This window comes from Corythoichthys intestinalis, chromosome 10 (assembly GCF_030265065.1).
Source record: "Corythoichthys intestinalis isolate RoL2023-P3 chromosome 10, ASM3026506v1, whole genome shotgun sequence".
Lineage (NCBI taxonomy): Eukaryota > Metazoa > Chordata > Actinopteri > Syngnathiformes > Syngnathidae > Corythoichthys > Corythoichthys intestinalis.
The window spans coordinates 30,313,470-30,335,464 of NC_080404.1; the positions used below are offsets into that span (position 1 = coordinate 30,313,470).

The 21,995-nt window shown below is 39.2% G+C and overlaps 1 protein-coding gene across 1 annotated transcript in view; it reads left to right on the forward strand.

The window, feature by feature from the left end:
• The window catches only part of LOC130922699 (protein bicaudal C homolog 1-like), a 135,634-nt gene that overhangs the window by 74,046 nt on the left and 39,593 nt on the right, over window positions 1-21,995 (forward strand). The window contains exons 6-8 of the mRNA XM_057847635.1: window positions 1,872-1,925; window positions 6,852-7,034; window positions 17,359-17,610. Coding sequence (XP_057703618.1) covers window positions 1,872-1,925; window positions 6,852-7,034; window positions 17,359-17,610 — 489 coding nt within the window. The remainder of the gene's footprint in view (window positions 1-1,871; window positions 1,926-6,851; window positions 7,035-17,358; window positions 17,611-21,995) is intronic.

A 21,995-nucleotide genomic window follows, 5' to 3' on the forward strand; every position in this document is an offset into this window, starting at 1 on the left:
CGATAGTTTTTTGTTTTTTTTCCCAATCCACAAACCTCTGTTCTGCTCCATTCGCTCGCACAGCCTCCCTAACCCCTCTCTTCCAGCTCTCAGTCACTGCGGCACTTACTTATTAAAGTTAACGATGGCTTTGATCTGGCCAAAGAAGCCGACTTCACGGGCTACAATCAGTCAATCATCGTTTAACTTGTTAAACAGTTTTTGCAAGGAAGCGCGGGCTGGAATGAATGTGTGTGTCTGTGGGGGTGGGGGGGGGGGGGGGGGGTGGAGACGTTCGAGACATATAAAACAAACGCCAGAAGTGATTATGAGGAGTTTGTAATTTCTACATGTCACTCCCAGAGTCACAGCCATGTTAGGTAAACGGAAGCATTTAATAAAGCCAAGCATTTTTCTGTTACAGCGCTTTATTCTTGTTTAAAAATTATTCGGTGGGACAGTTTTGTTTAAAACTGATTATCGCGAAAAACGATGGAATAGTGTACACTATGGTCATGATGTCATCCAAAGTCTTTCCAAACAGCTATTCAAGTCATCTAGTAAAAATTTCTTTGAAAAAAAATGTTTTAAATTTTTTTTTTTTTTAATATCGCAATATAATATCGCAATATATCGCAACCTCCCCCTCCAAAATCGCTGCAATAGTTTTTTCCAATATTGTTCAGGCCTAGTACATATATATATACACACACACACACACACACACATATATATATATATATATATATATATATATATATATATATATTTTATTAGACTTAAGAAAAAAAGTGAAAAAACATGTCTTATATGTATCTCTTTCCAATGCAAAATTTGAATAAATATATTGAACACACAAAAAGATTTTTTTTGGGGGGGGGGGGGGGGGGGGCGCTACTTCGTGGTTTTTCACTTATTGCTGCGAGTTCTAGTCCCCATTAACCGCGAAAAATGAGGTATCACTGTGTGTATATATATATATATATATATATATATATATATATATATATATATATATATATACGTAGGTGGTGGCTCGATCTGGAGAAGTAGCGGGCTCCGGCCGTCAAGCCAAGTTAATGTCTGTTTTTGTTCAAATAAAATACAACCATTGTGCAACTTTTTGGTGGTATTTTACCCCAAATTTCAGTGTTCTCATTTTGAGCCACCATAATATATAACCATATTGAACCTATTTTTTAAAAACATTTTGGGGGGGGGGGGGGGGGGGCGGGGAGGTGGTTAAAAAAACTCAAACCATGTCTTCAACGGTTTTTAATTGGTTTAATTCGATGGGACATGTTACCAGCCGTAAATACTGCAAATGAAACAAAAGAAAAAAAGAGCTTTTTTTCTCACATTTGCATGATTTCTTGAGTAGATTCAACCCTCTTCCACTACACGCTCTGATGACGCAACACCAGTATGCAATTGCCAAGGGTATACTTTCTTACACCCGAGACCTATTAAATTGCCTCTTTCCTTTCTTTTCAAAGCCTACCGATGCATACCCAAGCTCTTCAGAGGCGAAGAATGTATTGAAGTGCATATAAGTACAGCTGCATGGCTCTTAATGTCCAGGCAATGATGTAAAGCGCTGAGCAGGAAGTGAAGAACTGCATTAAATGCAATCTGTGGTTTTATTTATTGACGAGGGATTTGGAGGAAGTATGAAATCAATGTGCCTCAGGATGCCTTTTGCGATGCAGTCACAGTTGTCAAAAATAGAATTGCTTACAAGGGAGCTGCAATTACATATGGTGCGTTACTAGCAAAGACAAGTGAAAATAAAGCATTATTATCCCAAAGCTTTCAACTTTGAAATTTAGTCTGACAGTATGCGATGACCTGAGTTTGTCATTTAATGTGTTGCTTTTCATTTTTATCAACAGGTGTCTATTGCGGGACAGCCAGGAGGGGTGGAGGCGGCCCGAGTTAAAATCAGGGTAGGTTGGAACAAGTCTTCCTGTGTCAGAAAAGAATACTCCCACCAGAATCATTGCGATGAACACTTCCTATATTTGCCACAGTTATCTATTCTGTTAACACTTCCAGACATTTAATTTTTAGGATAGGAGTGGGAACCTCTTGGTACCTCACGATACGATATGGTTTGCGATAGTAAGCTCACGATAACGATGATCTGACGATATGGCGATACAACGATTATTGATACATTGGTCAGGAAATCATGCTAGGATATTCTAAAAACAACTATTAAACAGAAAAACAAGATTGACACCTTTTTAAAACGATATCTTGATTCTTGCAGGAGCATATCGATAACCTTTTGGGATACAAAATATCACGATATATCACCATTATATTTTGTCAAACCCCTATTTTAGGATGTGCATTTTTTTAAACTCACTTGGGTCAGAGCATTCTGGACTAATTTTTACCCATTTTTTGTTTCACACATTCCACTTTCCTACTTGCACAGCTACAATTCCTATTATCCAATTTCCCTCATTTGTCCGCCATTCTGACTCGGCTCGTTTTTGAAAGTTGAATGGAGATATGGATGTTGGAGTTGACAAAATGGTTACAGGTAAATTTAACACATATGTCAAGGTGCAACTGTATGTCTTGTTTGCATTTTGTTTTTTTCCCCTCTCACATATGCACTAATGAGTTTCCTTACATGGCCCTTTTACAATACTTTCACAATCTCTTTATGCCTGCATAACTTGTCCATCAACTTCTTAATATGTTTCAACACTTGTTGTTCTTGTCCATGCCGTACCAAAACTAACACCACTCTGCGTGCATTCGAGCGGTTTGAAGTGCCGCATATTTGTGTGATGTCTGCTGAAACACGTCGGGATTTATCTGGTCGTACCTTTGCAAGCTTAACTGTTGTTTGTGCGAGCAAAAAAAAAAAAAAGAAAACGCTGCCAGCCTCCCAAAATTGTTCATCCAGAGAACACAAAGTCAGTGGAAGAGTAGCACCGGTGCTTTTTCTTTTGGACAGTTTGCCCAGAAGTTCATTCTGCTTTTTACTTGTGTACAGTCAATTATTTTTCAGGAAATACTTTCAGTCTCAGTCTAGGACTCGAAATACCCTTGAAAGAACCAATGGAGCCAAGCTAACGGTCAAAATCCCAAAACAGCCTGGTCGTCCGTTTTTATTAGGTCAAGTAAAAGTCTGTAAATTTTTGTTGCCATCTGTCTGTTAGATTAAACACTTACAATAAAACGCGTGTCATTAAACCCAGCAGAAATAAAGCAAAAAGACACAACATTTCATGTTTCTGATGTGTAATACTAGGGAAATATGTAAATAAAAGCCAATATTTCCCAAAAGTAAGCGAAATAGTTGTCATACAATTTTTAAGTGCCAGGATTGTACTAGCCAATCAAATGCCGTCCGACCGACTCGTCACACATTAGCTAACTACAGTAGTGTGTGTGTCTAGTGGAGAAACTAGATTTAATGGCTTCCTTTGAGTTCCACACGGAGAAAGGAGAAAGACAGAGACATATTGCAAAGATAGAAAAACTATAAAGAATGTGTGCATATTTTCTCTACTACTTTTTGCCTGTTTGGAGTGTATCAGCATTTATCTGCTGTATGCACTTGGCATGACTGATTGTTTATTGTAGTATCATGGCGGGCCGATCGTCATTTCCTCTTTCTTCGTAGTAAGACGAAAAAGCGGCAAACAAAAATCGCGATTATCAACATGGCAAACTGGAAAGCAAAATTAAGATGGAAACATAAAGATTTTAAATTGCTATTGGATCTTAGAGGCAAGGAAGAGACAGTCCACCGTCCATCTTTAGAAATGTGAGGTGTATTTTGTTGCCGATGAGGCCAAAAATGACGTAATGTCTAGGTTATAAAATCTCGCCCCAAAATACAACAACAAAATAACCCTCTAAATTTGTTGAATGCATGAATCCTCCAGAATCTCCTACCATGGAATTATAGTAAATATGCATTCTTTTAATTAGAGTATTTACTAGGGTGTGTATTGCCTCATATCTGGCGATACGATTTACAGGTCAGGAGTTGATTCGATCCCGATTAATCCTGATACTACACTTGATTATTGCGATATATGGATATCACTATAGAAAAAAACAAATCAAAATGCACATAAAATTACATCTATATAAATTTATTTCTGAAACCTCATCTGGTACTCAAGTGAAAATATTTGTGTTTTATGTTTGAACAACATATGGCTTTCATTATAACATTTTCTCCTTTTTAGTGCAAACCTGCTTTAGGCCAAATCTGCTTAAATGCAGGATTCTAAATACTTCATCCCTCCGTTTTTGCAGTAAAAGCCGAAATGAGCCCAAATTTCAGACTTACAAAAGGTCTAATCCGAGCAAAACGACCACCATTACTAAAGTGTGCCGCCCGTAGCACACAGTCAACAGCAGCTAATGTTACTGTTTACATTGACTGACACAGGGCTGATATAGGTGTGTAAACACCCAAGTGATGACGGCCAGTCACTAAAGGGCGACACACACAAATCTCTACTCGGATTAGTCTAATGTTGTTGGTACTTCAGCAAACAGCAAGGCAATGCTACTGCGTGCTGCCAACTAGTGGACTGGAGTAGAGGTGTAGCCACTGAATTGTTTATTTCCACCAAAAACACATATGTAAGGATCGATACAGACGGATTTTGACTCAATATGAGAACTGCGTGACGTAAAATCGCGATGAATTTCAGAAACTATTTTTAACACCCCTAGTATTTACAGTATGACTCATTATTTCATCCATCCAATTTCCATCAATGTAATATAATGCAATGTAATAACATCAATTTAGTGTTTCCAACCATTTATCCACTAATCATTCTGCTTAAGTTTATAATTTGTCCTGGTTGATCACACACCTTTACAACCGCCTTTTTTGCACTTGAATGCAACAGGGCTATAACTCTAAAACAACAGTCATCTCTGAGGTGTGTCATTTAGCTTGACTTTGCAGGGAAGGATTAATAATAAGTATTTATCTGCCTGATGTGCATTCAGACGACCACAATGTGTGGACTCTAAATCGGTTGTTGAGGTGTTGAATTGTCAGTTGGCTTCCCAGAAGCTTTGCGTGTTAAACTTAAGCCGGCAGGTGATGAAAACCTGCTTTAACTCGGACATATTTACGTTTTCCGTCGTCTCGTATCCCGAGCTGAGGTTTTCCACCCATGCTTTCAACTTGAAACAGTACACCGGGCACTCGTTTTTGAGTAAAGCTGAGCTCAGCTCAAACAGTAAAAGTCTGCCTTTTCTTCATTCATTGGCTGAGTCCGGCTGTCCTTTCTCTGTTCTGACCTAAATTTCTCGATCCCTCAGAGAGCAAGTGGGGAAGCATGATACAAAACTGAGTCCAAGCGCATATGGGACTGATCAGGAAAGCATTTCTCTGGTAAAAAGCACTTCATGCCGCTTTTGCCCTTCACTGGAAGCCGAACTCATTGTGGCACTCTGCTAGGCTGCCAGTGTTTAGATAACTTTGTGTCTCTGAGTGTGTGTTTGCATTCATTGCCTGCACGTTCTGTGTTTGTGACTAAATGCGTATGTTAACACGGAGTAAGTTCCGTACCAGCAAACTGTCATTTTTTTGGACTGCCGAAATCTGCCGCCGCTGTTGTGATTACAATAAATTACTTTTTTTTTTTAAGTAATATATGAGAACAAATATGCCAAATGCCTCAGAGTTTGAAGAGAACTTTGTTTCATAGTACAGTCCCTGACAAAAGTCTTGTCGCTTATCCATTTTGTAGAAACAATTGCTAATAACCTGACTTTTAATTATTCAATTGGTTTCAGAAATGGCTCATATGAAAGCTAAGACCCTCCCAAATGATGTTGAATGTACAAGAATATATTTGTTTCACTGAAAAAAGATTTATCATTTAATGAAGACATAAAGGTCCAATTTTGGCAAGACAAAAGTTTTGTCGCCTACAAAAAGTAGTGTGGAAATTGAACACAAAATGTACTTCAAATACAAAAATATGTTACATAGCATAAGTGAGTTAAGTAGTGGTGCTGTTTTATTTGATTTCCATGGGCTTGAAGGACTGCATCCATGCGGTTCGGCAAGGATTCATACAATTTATTGATGAAGCCATCAGGAACATCAAAGAAAGCAGTCTTGCATGCCTCCCAGAGATCATCAACATTCTTGGGTTTCGTCTTCCATGCTTCCTCTTTCATCCTACCCCAGACATGCTCAATGATGTTCATGTCTGGTGACTGGGCTGGTCAGTCCTGGAGGATCTTGATCTTCTTTGCCTTGAGTAACTTTGAGGTAGAGATTGAAGTATGCAATGGAGCACCATCCTGCTGCAAAATGTGTCCCTTTTTATGGTTAGGAATGTAAGAGGCAGCTAAGATTTGTTAATATTTCAGACTATTTATGTTGCCGTCCACCCTGCAGATCTCTCAGGGTGCAGACAATAAAAAAAAACGTGCGGCATTTGTCAAGGCCCACAGCTTGTCAAAAAGATGGATGCTGGAAAAGTGACAAAAGGTGGATTTTTCAGATTAATCTTCCATTGAATTACACCACAGTCACCGTAAATATTACAGGAGACCTACTGGAGCCCCCATGGATTCGAGATTCACTCAGAAAACAGTGAAATTCGGTGGTGGCAAAATCATGGTCTGGGGTTGTATCCAATATGGGGGTGTGCGAGAGTATTATATGAAGTTGAAGAAATTGGAGCATATTTAACGCGATGGTGGACATTCATTCTCTATGTCTGTCAGAGCAGAGTGATGGCTTAAACGGTAAAATTTGGGTACCACCACAACAAGATATTCAATCCCACTAAATTGTTTCCTAAACAAGTTTCAAGTCAATTTGCCAACACCATCTGCCTTTTCTTTCCTTGCTGCAGGAGCTGCTCCCTCTTGTACTTTCTTTCGAACTCCCAGCTATCATGCAGTCGGATCCCAGCTCGCCGAGCGTGCAGGCCATCTCACAGACGTACAACCTGGCCGTGTCGTTCAAACCCCCGACGCGGCTGTACAGGGCCACTGGTGTGGTGCGTGGCTCCCAAAACAATGCCAACGCTGTAAAGGTGAGAAATAACGATTTGGGTCGGTATGGCCTCTCTTTACTACCATATTGGCCCTAATATAAGACGGTGTTTTTTGCATTGAAATAAGATTGAAAAAGTCATCTTATATTCGCGGTCTAGACATTATACCCATTCACGACGCTAGATGACGCCAGATATCATTGAAGCGATGTTCTGTAATGACAGATCTCAGCTACTCTCCCCATTCACGACGCTAGATGGCGCCAGATATCATTGAAGCGATGTTCTGTCATGATAGATCTCAGCTACTAGTTTAACCAGTTTTCAATATTTTATTGCAATGTTTTTCCTTATTCAGATTTGTTTTAAGACTACAGTTACAGTTAGACTTCACTTTGATGGTTAATGCAGTTTTTGCAATTTAGTTTTTTTATTACAATAGATTAGTTTATTTACATTTCAAAAACCAGAAGCCATTCATTTACGAATGTGATTGCACTTTAGTTTACATATTTAAATGTTCAGATATTAAGATTTGAATGAGGCAAAATAACATGCTTTTTCTGTCATATATATTGTTATAATCATTTGTTTCAGATGTACTGTCATTAATTTCTGTATGAAAATTAATTTGGTGTTCAAAAAGTCTTTTTTCAAACTTGAGTCTTGAAAAAAGGGGGTCGTCTTATAATCAGGGCCGTCTTATATTCGGGCCAATACGGTATTTTAATTTCTAATATTGATGCCTTCTTAGTTTTCACCTAAGTTATTTCAATGACTTATCAGGAAACTAAAAAGAAAACACGAATTTGTTGAGTTTTTATATTTACTAACAATTGTAGCCACTTTTGTAAAAATGGACGATGGAGTTGACGATATAATACACTTTCTTGTCAAGTATGCCACACTGCAAAATTATTTGTCACCCGAATTTGCTGGTATACATGCTCAGACAATGAAGCCATAGTAATTCCTGCATTGTAATTTGTATTTCATTTCCCCCCCCCCCCCCCCATCACATCAATTTCCAAGCCCATAAATCCATCACTCTGTTCCACTCTGTTCGCACATAGGTAAGAACAGTCCTCGAAGCTGGACAGTTTAAATTGTCCATAAAATATTTGGCTACCGTTGTGATATTTTCAGAGGCTGTAATGAGGATTAACTAGAAATGTGCTGATTACTGGTTTCAAGGTATATCGTGGTATGAAAATGTCAAGGTTTCAAAACCGCAAAGATTTTCCATCATACTGTCCCTAAGGTGTTAACTATTTTATATGTCCCTAAAATGCATTGAGAAATCCCTCGCTTGCAGCTTTAGGCTCAACCCTCCCCCACCGGTTGTTTTCAGTGTCAGTGAGTCAGCTGTGCTACACGATGGCTGAAGGAGGTGAAAATCCTGAACTTTTTCCTCCATCGAAGAAAACCAAATCGCTGGTATGGGAATACTTCGGCAACAGAAAAGTTACAGACGGCCGCAGCTTAGAGGAGGAGGCCCAATTGACATGTTAAACATGTATGCGGAGGGTGGCTGCCAAGGAGGCAATACCTCTAATATTATTTTGCATTTATACAAAATTAAAGGATAGTAGACAGTACTGTCATGAACGTTTCCCACCAGCTACGAGAGTTAACTCCAGCGTGTTTAGTGTGTCGGGCGGTGGTAAAACAGGTGTTTTTCTCTCTTTTTCAACTGTCTGTGTTGAAAAATAGAGTGTGTGTATAATGTAAACATGATACAAGTCATACACACATGCTTTTTGTGGAAAATAAATCAGTCATTTTTGTTCTGATGGTAATAATGTTGAGCTGTGGCTGTAGGTTTAGGCTCAGCTAAAGGAATGTATTTATTTTAATCTTATTTAGAATATTTTGTTAATTTTTTAAATTTATCTTAACTTCACATTACACTTATGTTCCAATTTGTTCCAATTAATGTTTTGAAAAATCATGTTCAATGAAAAAAACTCAGATATCTCAAAGTAACACATTTTAAAGCTGTAATTGCAATACCGTGATACAATGAAACCGTGATATTTTGGCTTAAGGTTATCTTACCTTCATAATCATACAAGCACATACCTATGTCGTATGAACATTTCTCTACATCAATATTGTGACACGTTTACGCCACATTACAATACGATAGGTAGGGATGGGAATTGATAAGATTTTTACGATTCCGATTCCATTATCGATATTGCATAACGATTCGATTCTTTATCGATTCCCTTATCGTTTGTAATTTGGACTAATGGACTGTATGAGGTTCTGGGTTCAATATGTTTTATGGTTCATTCACCTCGGAGTGTCGGTTAGAACACAAGGAGCGGAGAGTGGAGTTGGTCTTTGGCACTTATAATCCAACTTGGCAACAGGCACAACTATGTACAGGCAATGGCACTTGATATGACAATCACTCAATGAGCAGATGAGAGCATGCGTGGAAAGATATTGATCTATTTGTATGTGTGTGGAAGAAGACTGGAATGTGTGGGTATATGTGTGGCTCTGAAAGGAAAGAAAATTACATCATATTAGTGCTGATGCAATAAACAATGCAAATTGACTGTAAAGCAGTCAATAACACACATACATGACTCGTAATATTATAATGACACAAAGGTGGGGGGGGGCGCGAGCACGCGCGCACAACAAGGAAGCACGCTGCCATAAAAGTGGCGAAAACTAAGCACTTTACTCTTATATGGATGTACAACATCATTTTAAGATGCCAAACTAACACATTCCCTCTTAACACAAATGTGCAACATGAATATAATGTAAACAACGCGCTCCTCGACGCAGCGAGAACGAGCGGAAGCAACCAGCCGACCTAACAATAAAAACACGAAACTGTCGCGCTGTTAACGGCTCTAACTTATCATAAGAACTTTGTGGCATGAAGAGGAAATACTTAAATTCGTTCATGGATTCACTGATTAATATTTCCTCTAACAGGGGCCGTCCTCTGCTCGAAATGTTCACTTTACGCCTATTCTCGGTCCGAGAATACGCAGCGAGCATGACTTAGGACAATAACAGGAACTGACTGGTTGCTATGGGAACGAACGTATACCCATGGAATCTTTCTAACAGGAGTATTAAAATTGCTAAAAAAATCGTTTAGGATTATTTTAGATGCATATATATTTTTCTAATAGAGTATTCGACGAGGAATACGATAGACCCATTAATAGACTTTTTTGGCGGAAAAAAAATCACCATTTCTTTAAGTAGTCTCATGAATAATTAAATGGCCTGTAAAAGTCAATGCAAATCCGCTTGGCAACAACTCTCTCCAGGTTATGCTTGATGAGAATTCTCGTCATTGGTAATGATGTTGCTGTGCTTCCCGATTCGAAAGTGTGTAACATGCGCAAATTATAAAATGTAAATTGTGCTGGTTGGAACCGATAAGGGAAGCGTTAGATAAATTGTCAAACGTTTCCGTGGAATCTCTTTAAGAACCGGTTCTTGATTCCCATCCCTAATGATAGGTGACCTGAGTTTGAAAACAGCCTAAATGACCTTCTCATTTCCTGCCTGCAGCCGTATCTGCACTCTAACCCAAACTCCTCTTAGTCTGAACCCATTGAAAGTGGCAAGCAGCAATGTAAGAGAAGTTTCTTGCTTTAGCCCACCAACACTGTCAGCATTGCTGCTTTTTCCCGCACAAACCGCCTCATTACTTCCGAGCGCCCCGCAGCCAAGAGAGTGCTGAGAGAATGTTCGGTGATGTGAACTCCACTGCGGGGGAGTTGCAACTCTTAAACTTTTTAGCTTTGCCCACTCATGCTGTAGCGAGAGAAGCGTCGCACTCTCTCGAGTGGATGCTTTTAAACGTGCATACTTCTTCAACTGGCGTGCGAGCTAAGGCTGCTTCAAGCCTGTTGAGGAGTTTTCCAATCTCTATTGTCAATAAATCATGCCCAACAACTACACAGAGCCTCGTGGCGCTCGTGTTCCTTTGCCAACGAGTATGTTACAAACCTCCGTATATGTGTTTATTCATCTGCACTCACACTCACGTATTTAGGTGAGCTAAATCAAGGCGGCTTGTATAGGAAACATGTTATAAACGTCAGCGTCTCGACGAGTTTGCGGGAAGGTCAGAGGGAGCGAGGAGGCCAGATGAAGGCCGACGTGATTAGGGGAATGCATTCGCCCTACTATGCAGTGTTACAAGACCCTGGGAGTACCTCTGAGGAGTGCCAAACCCACCACTGATGGATTGTGTTGCACTGGCCACCGTGAGTGGGAATGGATTCCCCCTTTGAGTGATGGGAAAGATTGGCTTTACAAGGCCAAGCGATACTTTGCATAGCAGAGAGACAACCCCAAGTTCGTCTCCGCAACTGTTTGACTGATGCATATCGAATGTTCCATAGACGTTTGAAATCATGAGTGTTTTCCCAAGGATATGGAGTGTGTTAAAATGTGGTGTGGACACAGATCTAAATGAATCAGTCTTCTAACCTGAATTTATTGTTCTTTTTCCAGCCAAAAATAATAATTTTTGTGTTTATACAATATGTAAACGCTAAAGCAAGTGCAAGGGGAAAAAGATTTCTTTTTGTGCTTTTATGCACTGAACTCTAAACTGTAATGTTAGTGCTAACTAGGCATGCGCCGGTATGATATTTTGACGGTACGATAACTAAGGTTGTTACGATCATGTTTTTTTGCTCCCGATCCCGATTGTTTTCGTTTGAGTATCTGCCGATCCCGATATATCCCGATCCAATTGCTTTTTTTGTGCTCCCGATTAAATTCCAATCATTCCCGATAATTTTTCCCGATCATATACATTTTGGCAATGCATTAAGAAAAAAATGAATAAAACTCGGACGAATATATACATTCAACATACTGTACATAAGTACTGTATTTGTTTATTATGACAATAAATCCTCAAGATGGCATTTACATTATTAACATTCTTTCTGTGAGAGGGATCCACGGATAGAAAGACTTGTAATTCTTAAAGGATAAATGTGACCTTGTATATTGTGACTAAATATTGCCATCTAGTGTATTTGTTGAGCTTTCAGTAAATAATACTGTAGCCATTTAACTTCTGCCCAAATGCATGATGGGAAGTGCAACCATGACTGTGCGTAGTGGTACCAATTGATATATCTTCTCTGCGTTGGGAAATAAAATAGGGTGTTAAGAAAAAGATCAACTACTACCTTTCTTCCCCACATTGCTTCCCACGATATTTCTAATTGTTGAGAGAGGAATTGTAAGTCTTTAGCCCATTAAAAAAAAAAAGCTTCAGAGGCTCCCAAAATGCTCTCTACTCCATTAACGTTGCCTTTTAACTCTATGAATATGTAAAACGGTGCCATTATAGACTGAACGCGACATGATAGCCCTAGTTTAAGCCAAAACTAAAGATTCTGGATAAGTGTAAGACATTTTGTCTGTAACGTTAAATACAATTAGAAAACGTTTTAATTAAAAAATAAATATATATTAAAAAAAAGGCATGTCCGATATTTTTTTGCCGATTCCGATACTTTGAAAATGACGTGATCGGACCCGATCGATCGGGACATCTCTAACGATAACCTTAAGCCAAAATATCACTGTTTCACTGTATTGCAATTACAGCTGTAAAGTGTGTTACTTTGAGATATTTGGGTTAAAAAAAAAAAAAAAAAACATGAATAAAAACTTTTTCTCATTGTACAGGGTTTTATCTTTCAAAACGTATTAGCAAATTGGAGCATATGTCAGGGACGCGGGCAGGCAGGCAGGATGTGTAGACCCAATTGCAGGGAAACAAAAAGCGAGGCAGATAGGGCGGTGCAAAAAATGATTTCATTAAGGCCAACAGAAAAAACAAAGTACAAACCAAAACTGAGGTGATTCCAAAAACTCAGAAAACTCAGGTTACTAACAAAAGGCTGGGTATCAAAAAACTTACTTGGAACACGAGGGCTTGGAGAGACATAGACGCTGACACTGACATAGACAATGACGCAACAAGGAGTGACAGAAACTGGGTCATCATATACGCAGACAAGGGGTAACGAGACGAGGAACAGCTGGGTAACACAGGTGGATGCAGATTGCAGGATACACTGGGAAAACACACACAGGTGAGAGCAATGGGTAATCACAGGGACAAGTCACACAAGGAGAAACCAAACACAAAACCTAACAACATACTGTAAGTATAATGTTAAGTTGAAATAAATTTAAAAATAACAAAATATTCAAAATAAAATTAAAAGAAATGCAGTCCTTTAGGTGAGCCTAAACCATGGCTCAACATTATGACCATCAGAACAAAAATAATTGAATTATATTCCATAAAAAGCACGAGTGTATGACTCGTATCATGTTTACATTATACACACACTCTCTTTCTCAACACAGACAGTTGCCAGAGAGAAAAAAATACCACCTGTTTTACCACTGCTAGACACACTAAACACTAGGAGTGAGAACCTCTTGGTACCTCACGATATGATACGATTTGCGATACAAAGCTCATGATAACAATGATTTGACGATATGGCAATACAATGATTATCGATGCATTGGTCAGGAAATCATTCTAGGATATTTTAGAAATAGCTAATTAACAGAAAAACAACCTTCTAGTGTGAATTGGAATTGGTTTATCACTTGCAGATGTCCAATCCATTTTAACTGGGAGGGTGGCAGCCAGTGTTGGGAATAACACCGTTATAACACGTTACATAACGGCGTTATTTTTTTCAGTAACGGGGTAATCTAACTAATTATTTTTTCCGCCGTTACCGTTACTGACGGTCAAAAGTGGTGCGTTACTTACTTTGAATAAATTGAAGAAACTACCAGCCGTAGCGAGTCTACTCTGCTCTGTTTATTTGTCATCCAAGACTTGGGGTGCGTTTAGGTTCATGGCAATGAAAATAGTAAACACACATAGCCTACCTTTGCAAGAACGATGGAGTTGCCGTTTGATACGGTCATAATGTGCAGGTCCTACACCCATCTGCAGCAAAACTGTTCGTAGCTTTGTAGCGATTTGTAATTTCGGAATCGCTGATGAGTTTAGTAACATACACCAAACAATAAATACAGCAGAATGTCCATTTCGCCCGTCGACATCTTTACTCCATTTGTCTTCGGCTTGCTCGTAAGGGTCAACATTGTTCACATCCTTAAGTTTGATCACATAGCTGTTCTTTGCCTTAGTAACGAGTTTGTCTCTTTATCGAACTGGCAAGTTTAATGTCCCGCGAGCCAAACCTGCTTCCAATATGGCTGCGTTGTTGTCAAATCACAGGTGATCCCCCATTCTGTGACGTAAACGCTCGAGCCTAATAGCGCACGCACTTCAGAGCCGGTGTTTTCACACACAAACCGGAACAGCGCGTGCGGCAAACACACACACGCAAAACAGATGCAGAGGGATATGATGGCAAAGCATTCAGAGGAAAATCTGTCCTTTGCGAGGTGGAGATATAAAAACTATTTCAAGTTGGTCGAAAGTAAAGGAAAGAGCGTGCATGTAAAGTGTCATTTATGTCCCTGGCAAAGCTTTTGTCGACAGCTGTGGTAAGCAATTCAAATCTGTTTATTTTTGTTGCACTTCAAGTGTAGGATAAATCTGTTGCTGGTGAGGTGCAATGAATATTACAAGGTTCTATAACACAACTACCTGTCTGTTCTTCTCTATTCAACTGACTTGAATACTGCTCAGAAAATTTCAAATTCTTTGACATACAACAACTTCTTTTTAAAGTAACGCAAATAGTTACTTTCCCTGGTAACTAGTGACTTTTACTATAGAGTAATTCAGTTACTGACTCAGTTACTTTTTGGCAGAAGTAGTAACTATAACTAATTACTTCTTTAAAGTAATGTGCCCAACACTGGTGGCAGCGAATGAACATCAACATCCCTCTGACTTCAAACCGATTGAACGTGTATGGCTGTCAGTGGCAGTCAATGCCAGGCAATTAGATAATTTGGGGCCATTTAAGGTCTCACTGGAACAGCGTCAAACAAAAGTTCCAGCATCATCACCTTGTCCAATGCAGATTCTTGACTCTGACAAGGTGAGGATGCTGGAACTTTTGTTTGGTGCCGTTCCAGTGAGATTTACAAATATGATTGCCTGAAGAAGACATCAAAATTCCCTCAGTCCTTGATGATATGGGGCTGCATGTCAGGCAAAGGCACTGGGGAGATGGCTGTGGGTAATTCTTCAATAAATGCTCAAGTTTACATTGAAATTTCAGACAGCTTTTTTATCCCTTCAGTTGTAAATATGTTTGTCATTTTCCAAGATGAAAATTCATCATGCCACAGAGCTAAAACTGTTAAAGCATTCCTTGGAGAAAGACTCATCCAGTCAATGTTATGGCCTGCAAATAGCCCAGATCCCAACCCTATTGATAACTTGTGGTGGAAATTGGAAAAAAAATGGTCCACAGCAAGGCTCCGACTTGCATGGATGATCTGGCAACTGCAATCAAAGAGAGTTGGCACCAAATTGATGAAGAATACTCATCAAGTCCATGCCATAACATTTACTGACCACGTTGCACAATGTTTTTTATTCATATCTTTTAGTGTTTCTGAATGCTAAAGAGTTGCACTTTTGAACTAATTCATTATTTTTTTTCAAGCTTTTTATCTGAGTTTGTTCTACATGATAAAATGTCTGAGTGAGTGCTCGTCCGAGACTGCCGATTGCATACTTTTTGCTAGGGGTTGTATTATGGTGAAAGATTTAGATAACCACTTGTTGGTTCCTTTTTTTAATTTTTTAATTTTTTTTTTTTTAAACATTGACACCTTTTTAAAACGATATCTCGATTCTTGGCAGGAGCATATCGATAACCTTTTGGGACACAAAGTATCACGATATATCACAATTTCGATATTTTGTCACAACCCTACTAAAAACGCTGTACTTAACTCTCGTAGCTGGTGGGAAACATTCATAACAGTGTTTACTAACCTTTAATTTAGTAAAAATAGGAAATCAAATTGGAGGTATTGCCTCCTCGGCAGTCACCCTCCGCAAACATGTTTTACATGTCGGTTCGCTCTCCTCCTCTAAGCCGCGGCCGTCTGTAACTTTTCTGTAGCCAAAGTATTCCCATACCAGCGATTTCATTTTCTTCAATGGGAGAAAAAGTTCAGGAGTTTCACCTCCTCCAGCCATCGTGTAGCACAGCTGACTCACAACAAATGGTGGGGGAGGGTGGAGCCTTGCAGCTGCAAGCGAGGGATTTCTTCATGCATTTTTGGGACATAAAAAATATCTAATACCTTAGCGGACGGTATGACAGAAGTTTTTGGCGGTTTTGAAACCTTGACGATTTCATACCACGGCAGGGCCGGCCCGGGCCATTTGGGGCCCCTAAGCAAAATAATGCCAAGGGGCCCATATTTTATGGCCCACCATTTCATCACAGTGTACTGTGAAACCCATACATGCAATTCAACCCATACGTCCATATTTTGTATATTAATCAGATTTGTTGTTTCTCTGCCCCAGAAGGATAAATTCTCTCCGACATATTCATGCATCTACTTTCCAAGCAAGTTTGAGCACCAATCATTGCAAAGAAGGTTCAACGTCACTCCCCAGGTTGCCAGATTGTAATGACAAGAAAATTGATGTTTGCATAGATAAATGGCAATGCGCGCCACATTATTCACAATGCTCTATTAAAAATGTGTAAAATGAGGTTGCCAGATTGGGGGCCCCCTAGTAGTCAGGGACCCTAAGCAGCTGCATAGTCTGCGTATAGGCTGGGCCGGCCTTGTACCACGGTATACCTTGAAACCGGTTATCAGCACATGTCTTGTGCTCACTCTACAGTTTACACTCTTAAGGTCAAGCACAGGCCATTTCAGGCCACTAGCTGACTTTCCGGATTTACCCCAAAAATAAAATGTGACCAGTCGAGCTGAAATGTTGCTTCAGGAGCGTGGTTTCTTAAAAGTCAAACTATGAGGAGAGGCCAGAAGGTTATCATTTTTTCAAAGGGCCATTTACTTTTGCGATAATGTCAGGTTTTAACATACCTAGGGAAATCATGGATTTATGCTACACTTGCACATACCCTTGCCACGTCGCTATGCCTACTTTGGCACAGAAAGGTCTGCCAAATACCAAACAAGCATAGCGTGGCTTGCTCCTGTACAAAAATGTGTTAGTTTTTATCTCCCATCACAGCTGCACCGTGTCTAAAACTAGAACACATTTTACAGGATTTCACCTTCAGCGAGTGGGTCTGGAGTTTATCGCTTAAACAGGGATTCGCTTACAGTTTCTCGTTACTTTTGTTTTATTTGTAAAAATACTGGTTTTAAGTTTGACACCGTTTTTCTCACCTCCCAGCGTGGGACAGCTCTGCTACTGGAGCACTTGGCAGGCAGCCTGGTGAGCACCATCTCAGTCACCACCCACCTGGACATCGCCCCCCAGCACCACCTCTTCATGAAAGGCCGCAACGGCAGCAATATCAAGCACATCATCCAAAGAACTGGCGCCCAGATCCACTTCCCTGACCCCAATAGCCCCCAGAAGAAGTCCACCGTCTACATCCAGGGCACCATCGAGTCGGTGTGCCTCGCCCGGCAGTACCTCATGGTGTGTATTTTGCGCTGGTTACCAGGAATGACTTCAAACCTCTAAGATTTGGTTCTGTGGTCTCATGTTGGCAGGGAGAATTTGTTCTGACCATATAGCAATTCCCCAGTCAGTGTGGTAGCTATAATGGATGTCACAGTTGGACTAACATCAGCTTGGTATGCGAGGGATGCACAAGCTTCAAGACTTTAACCACCATGACCCTTTGGGTTTTGGGAAGAACCTTGGCCGGCTTTGCTTTGGCTCTGGCTAAAATGTGCTTGTGCTGTTAAACGGCAACTATTAAGCTGAGACATAGCTGCTAGTTAAGCACATTATCTTGATTGTTGCTAATGACCATGGTTTGCTCGGATTTAAATCTAGAATTCCAAGATCATTTTTGACAATTTGGTTTAGATTCAGATAATAGGTGTTTCATATTTCACACTTTTAGGGTGCCCTTGAACCTGAGACCACTTTACTGTGGCCTATCATCATAAGTCATTCTTGCCAGTTAGAAGAGTCAAATCGTGGTTTTCTGAATGGTTACATTTGATTTTGAGTGTTTTTTAAGTGTGAAAGTAAATAGCGGGACGTCTAGGTTTCCCTACTTTGTTTGCTAACTTTGCAACCTGACCTTGATAAGCAGATAAAGCTGGCTATATGGATTAATGGATGGGTTTTATCTAGGGGTGAAAGTGTTAAGAATTTCTAGCTGGAACTCCCAGACATAAAGGTAGCCACAGAGCCAGATTTTTTTCCCCCTCGGGGTCAAACCACCTAAAATCACAGAAATGCAAAAAAAAAAAAAAAAACTCCTTTTGGCAGTTATAACTATAACACACAGTAAAACAACAGGTTTTATGCATGCATTAGGCGACTGCATTACACTTAATGAAACAAGGCATACATGTATGATGGAGGAACAGGAGTGCAAAAATTAAATAAACATATACATGGGAAACTGGTTTTCATTCAAAATTTTATTTTTTTCAATGTTGTGCTAAACAAATTTCATGAAAAAATACCAGTAACCCTCACCGCGATCTCCTAATTTTTATTCTCCCCCATTTCCTCACATCTAAATGGAAAACCTCAGTTTTAACTACTTAAGAACACTTGATGTACAGTATATTAAAATTGAAGTTAGTGTACTGTAATTTCCCGAATGTAACACACTTTTTTCCCTAAAATCAACTTGTAAAATCATAGTGCGCATTATAAACAGGTACATGGATAGAGACAGAAATATAAATATATTACATTTATATATAAACCGATTTTTTTTTTTTTTTTTTTTTTTTGACACGGCCACGTTGTGTTAAAGAAACGTATGCGGCGACCCGTTGCCGACCATTACGGTCCGTGACGTCACCATTTTGTTTCAGTAATACTTCACTCTAATCGGCTGAATGATTTCGTCTGTGTTAAATTCTGCTTTTTTCACTCTTCATAAAGCACAGAATTTCGTTTCTTGAACTCATTTGAGTCAATGTTTATTGCAGCTCCGCAACTCGGACCATAACAAACGGATGCACACAGACTTCCTGTGACCGTCAACTATATCCGTCCGTCAGGAAACTCAAACCCAAATAACAATAGTTCCTATTGTTACTGTCGTGTTGACAGCGATAAGCTCTCACGGATTTTCCGACTTACATTCTTTCATTTTACCGTATCAATCCATGGAAGAAACATTTATTCATCATGATGAAACGAGTTATACAGCAGCCTTTAAAAGAAAAGTCACATCTGTTTTGTTTTCTCCTAGATTCCAGTAAGTTGGAGAAGTTGTCAAATCATATTATTACCGTAAATTTTGTCAGTTTATGGTAATGTTTTGAACAACCAATGTGCTATGCTTGTGCTGTATTTCACCAGTCAGTAAAATGACATTTCTGTATCTGTACACGAGCTCTGTTTTCTTGTATTCTTCTATTTATTGGTGCTAAAATTAGGGTGCGCGTTATAAACGGGTACAATAATTTCCCCTAGATTTTACAAGTAAATTTGGGGTGCACATTATACACGGGTGCGCTTTATATTCTGGAAATTACGGTAATTATTGACTGATATATTATTTAAAAAAAAAAAAAGTAACATACATTAAAAAAAATACGTGCAAATGACTTATATTATGCACAGTAAAATGGAAAATATTTTGAAGATAACGGAAACATTGACTTTTTGTATAGTATAAGGAAATAAATATATAGCCTAACACAGGTAAATTAACAAAAATAAGTCCAAAGTGCGCATTAACTATATTGCCAAACGTGTCACATTTGAGACAAGCATTTCTGGACCTCATTGCAGTAAAAAAAACTTTGTTTAAAACTTTATTGTGTTCAATCTCACTTTAGTTATATTTGTCTTACCACAAGAACTGCATGTAATGCTTAATGTATCTTTTATGACACAAATTAAGAGAACATAAATACAAATTATTTTTATAAAAATGTTTGAAATGTTTTATCATTTTACATCGCATTCATTCAACAAGCTTCTTTTTTTTCTTTTTTTACTGTCCCAGAAAAATGTGCATTTGAACCAATCAGAGCTAACTATCCATGCTGATCACATGTCAGGGTGTAAGCCAATTGAACGTACAACTAGAGACCGGGAAGGGTGGTTCGCTGCGCACATCGACACGACTCGTCAGATTCTCACTGAGACAAGAGACGCCGGACTAAATAAATAAAAAATATTGTTGGAAACGGATTACACTACAAAAGCACTTAGACAACTAGGCTTGTTGGCAACACTTGTGTATGTAAATCTGACGTTAGTAGATCAAAGCACTGTTCCGTCCTCGAATTTTATACCAGAACGGAACGCAAGCTGCAAGTCACTCCTGGTTTTATCATGAAAAACAAACAACAACAAAAAACTACTGCATGACTCTTATTATAGTACTGTCTGTGTTTTTCTTCTACATGGGCGTGAAAGACCCTTCACTTTCTGAAGGCCATTATTTCTGGAAAGCTTCCCTTCATTTATTCTCTAGTTGACTTTGACGACTTTAACAAATGCCAAAGCTATTGTGGTATCGGAACATGGCTTTTTCATGCTTTGGAATCTAGCGAAGCAGCCAGAAAAACAGTTTAATGAGTGTGGCAAAGGATGGCAGTGAAGGTGGAGTGTAGCAAAAACAAAAAGCTTAGAAATAAAGCAAAAGGGTCTAAAATAAAACGTCAAGCGGATAAGATGATTATGATGGGGAGTCCTGCCTGTCAGAGCCTACTTTGTGATTTGGGCCCTCGCTGCCCGACTGTTGATTACAGCACCAATTTGAAGCCTGTCACAAGCAGCACTACTCTACTGCTAATTACACCTATTCACAATAGGAGCGCCCGTCATGCAGCACTCGGCCCCAAAAATATAGATGTCTGTGGTCTTGTGGTGGTGATAATGTGAAGCATATTGGACTTGGCGGAATTTCCCCAAACTCAAGATTCAAAAAAGTCCACAGGGGAATCGGAGTATTTATTGGATTGCTTTTACTTCCTCGGCTACAAGTGATATTAGTATCAAAGGATTTAATATGCTGTTGCCCACGAGATTTGATTTTTATAGTAATATAGGGACATAATGCGCACAACAAAAATACACTTGCTGGCTAAAACACCTGCGTAATACAAAGAGGCTAAAAGAACACAACAAATGCGACAAAACAACTGCAGATGTCCTTTGACATGTCTGAAAAAGCAAGTCTCTAATCGCAACTTTTACATTTCCAATTACAAGAGCAGGTACAATCAGTCAGTTTGTCATTTTGCGTATAGGGCAGCAAGTTTCTCCATTTCTGTCTGTCTTTAGCCATGTCAAAGCAGTTACAATTTGTAGTACTCGGTAGCAAGCATCTTTCCTTCATTCCTGCTTTTATTACAAAGTGTCAGCTTTATTATTGCTTTTACATTTCTCATTTCCCCCTATCTTAATTGCTTCTTCTTTCATTGAGTTTCCTTACTTATTTTCTCTTACCTGAATTCCATCTTTTTCTTGCCTCCTTACTACCATCCTTCTTCATATCTTCATTCCTCCTTCCATCAGTTTGCAGTATTTCCCTTCCCCCTCCGTAAGGTATTTACCTTTTGTAAATGTTCATTTGAAATAGTAAGATAAACAACTTTAAATTTATCATAGATTATAATGATATTGACAGGACACATTACCCAGACACTGCGCCACGCCTTCAAGTAGGGGGCCGTCCCACACTAGACGTCGAAGTCGGTCGCCGTTATTCTCAAACACATGCAGCGATCCAATGCCGGATTTAGGTTGAAAAGTATGAAAGCTGTACCGCATACCAACAGGAAGGATTGTCTCGGGAGTGATTTGTTCGTGGCTTCAAGGTAATCATTATATTTTCCGTACCTTGCATGCATTTTGAAACGTTGTGACAA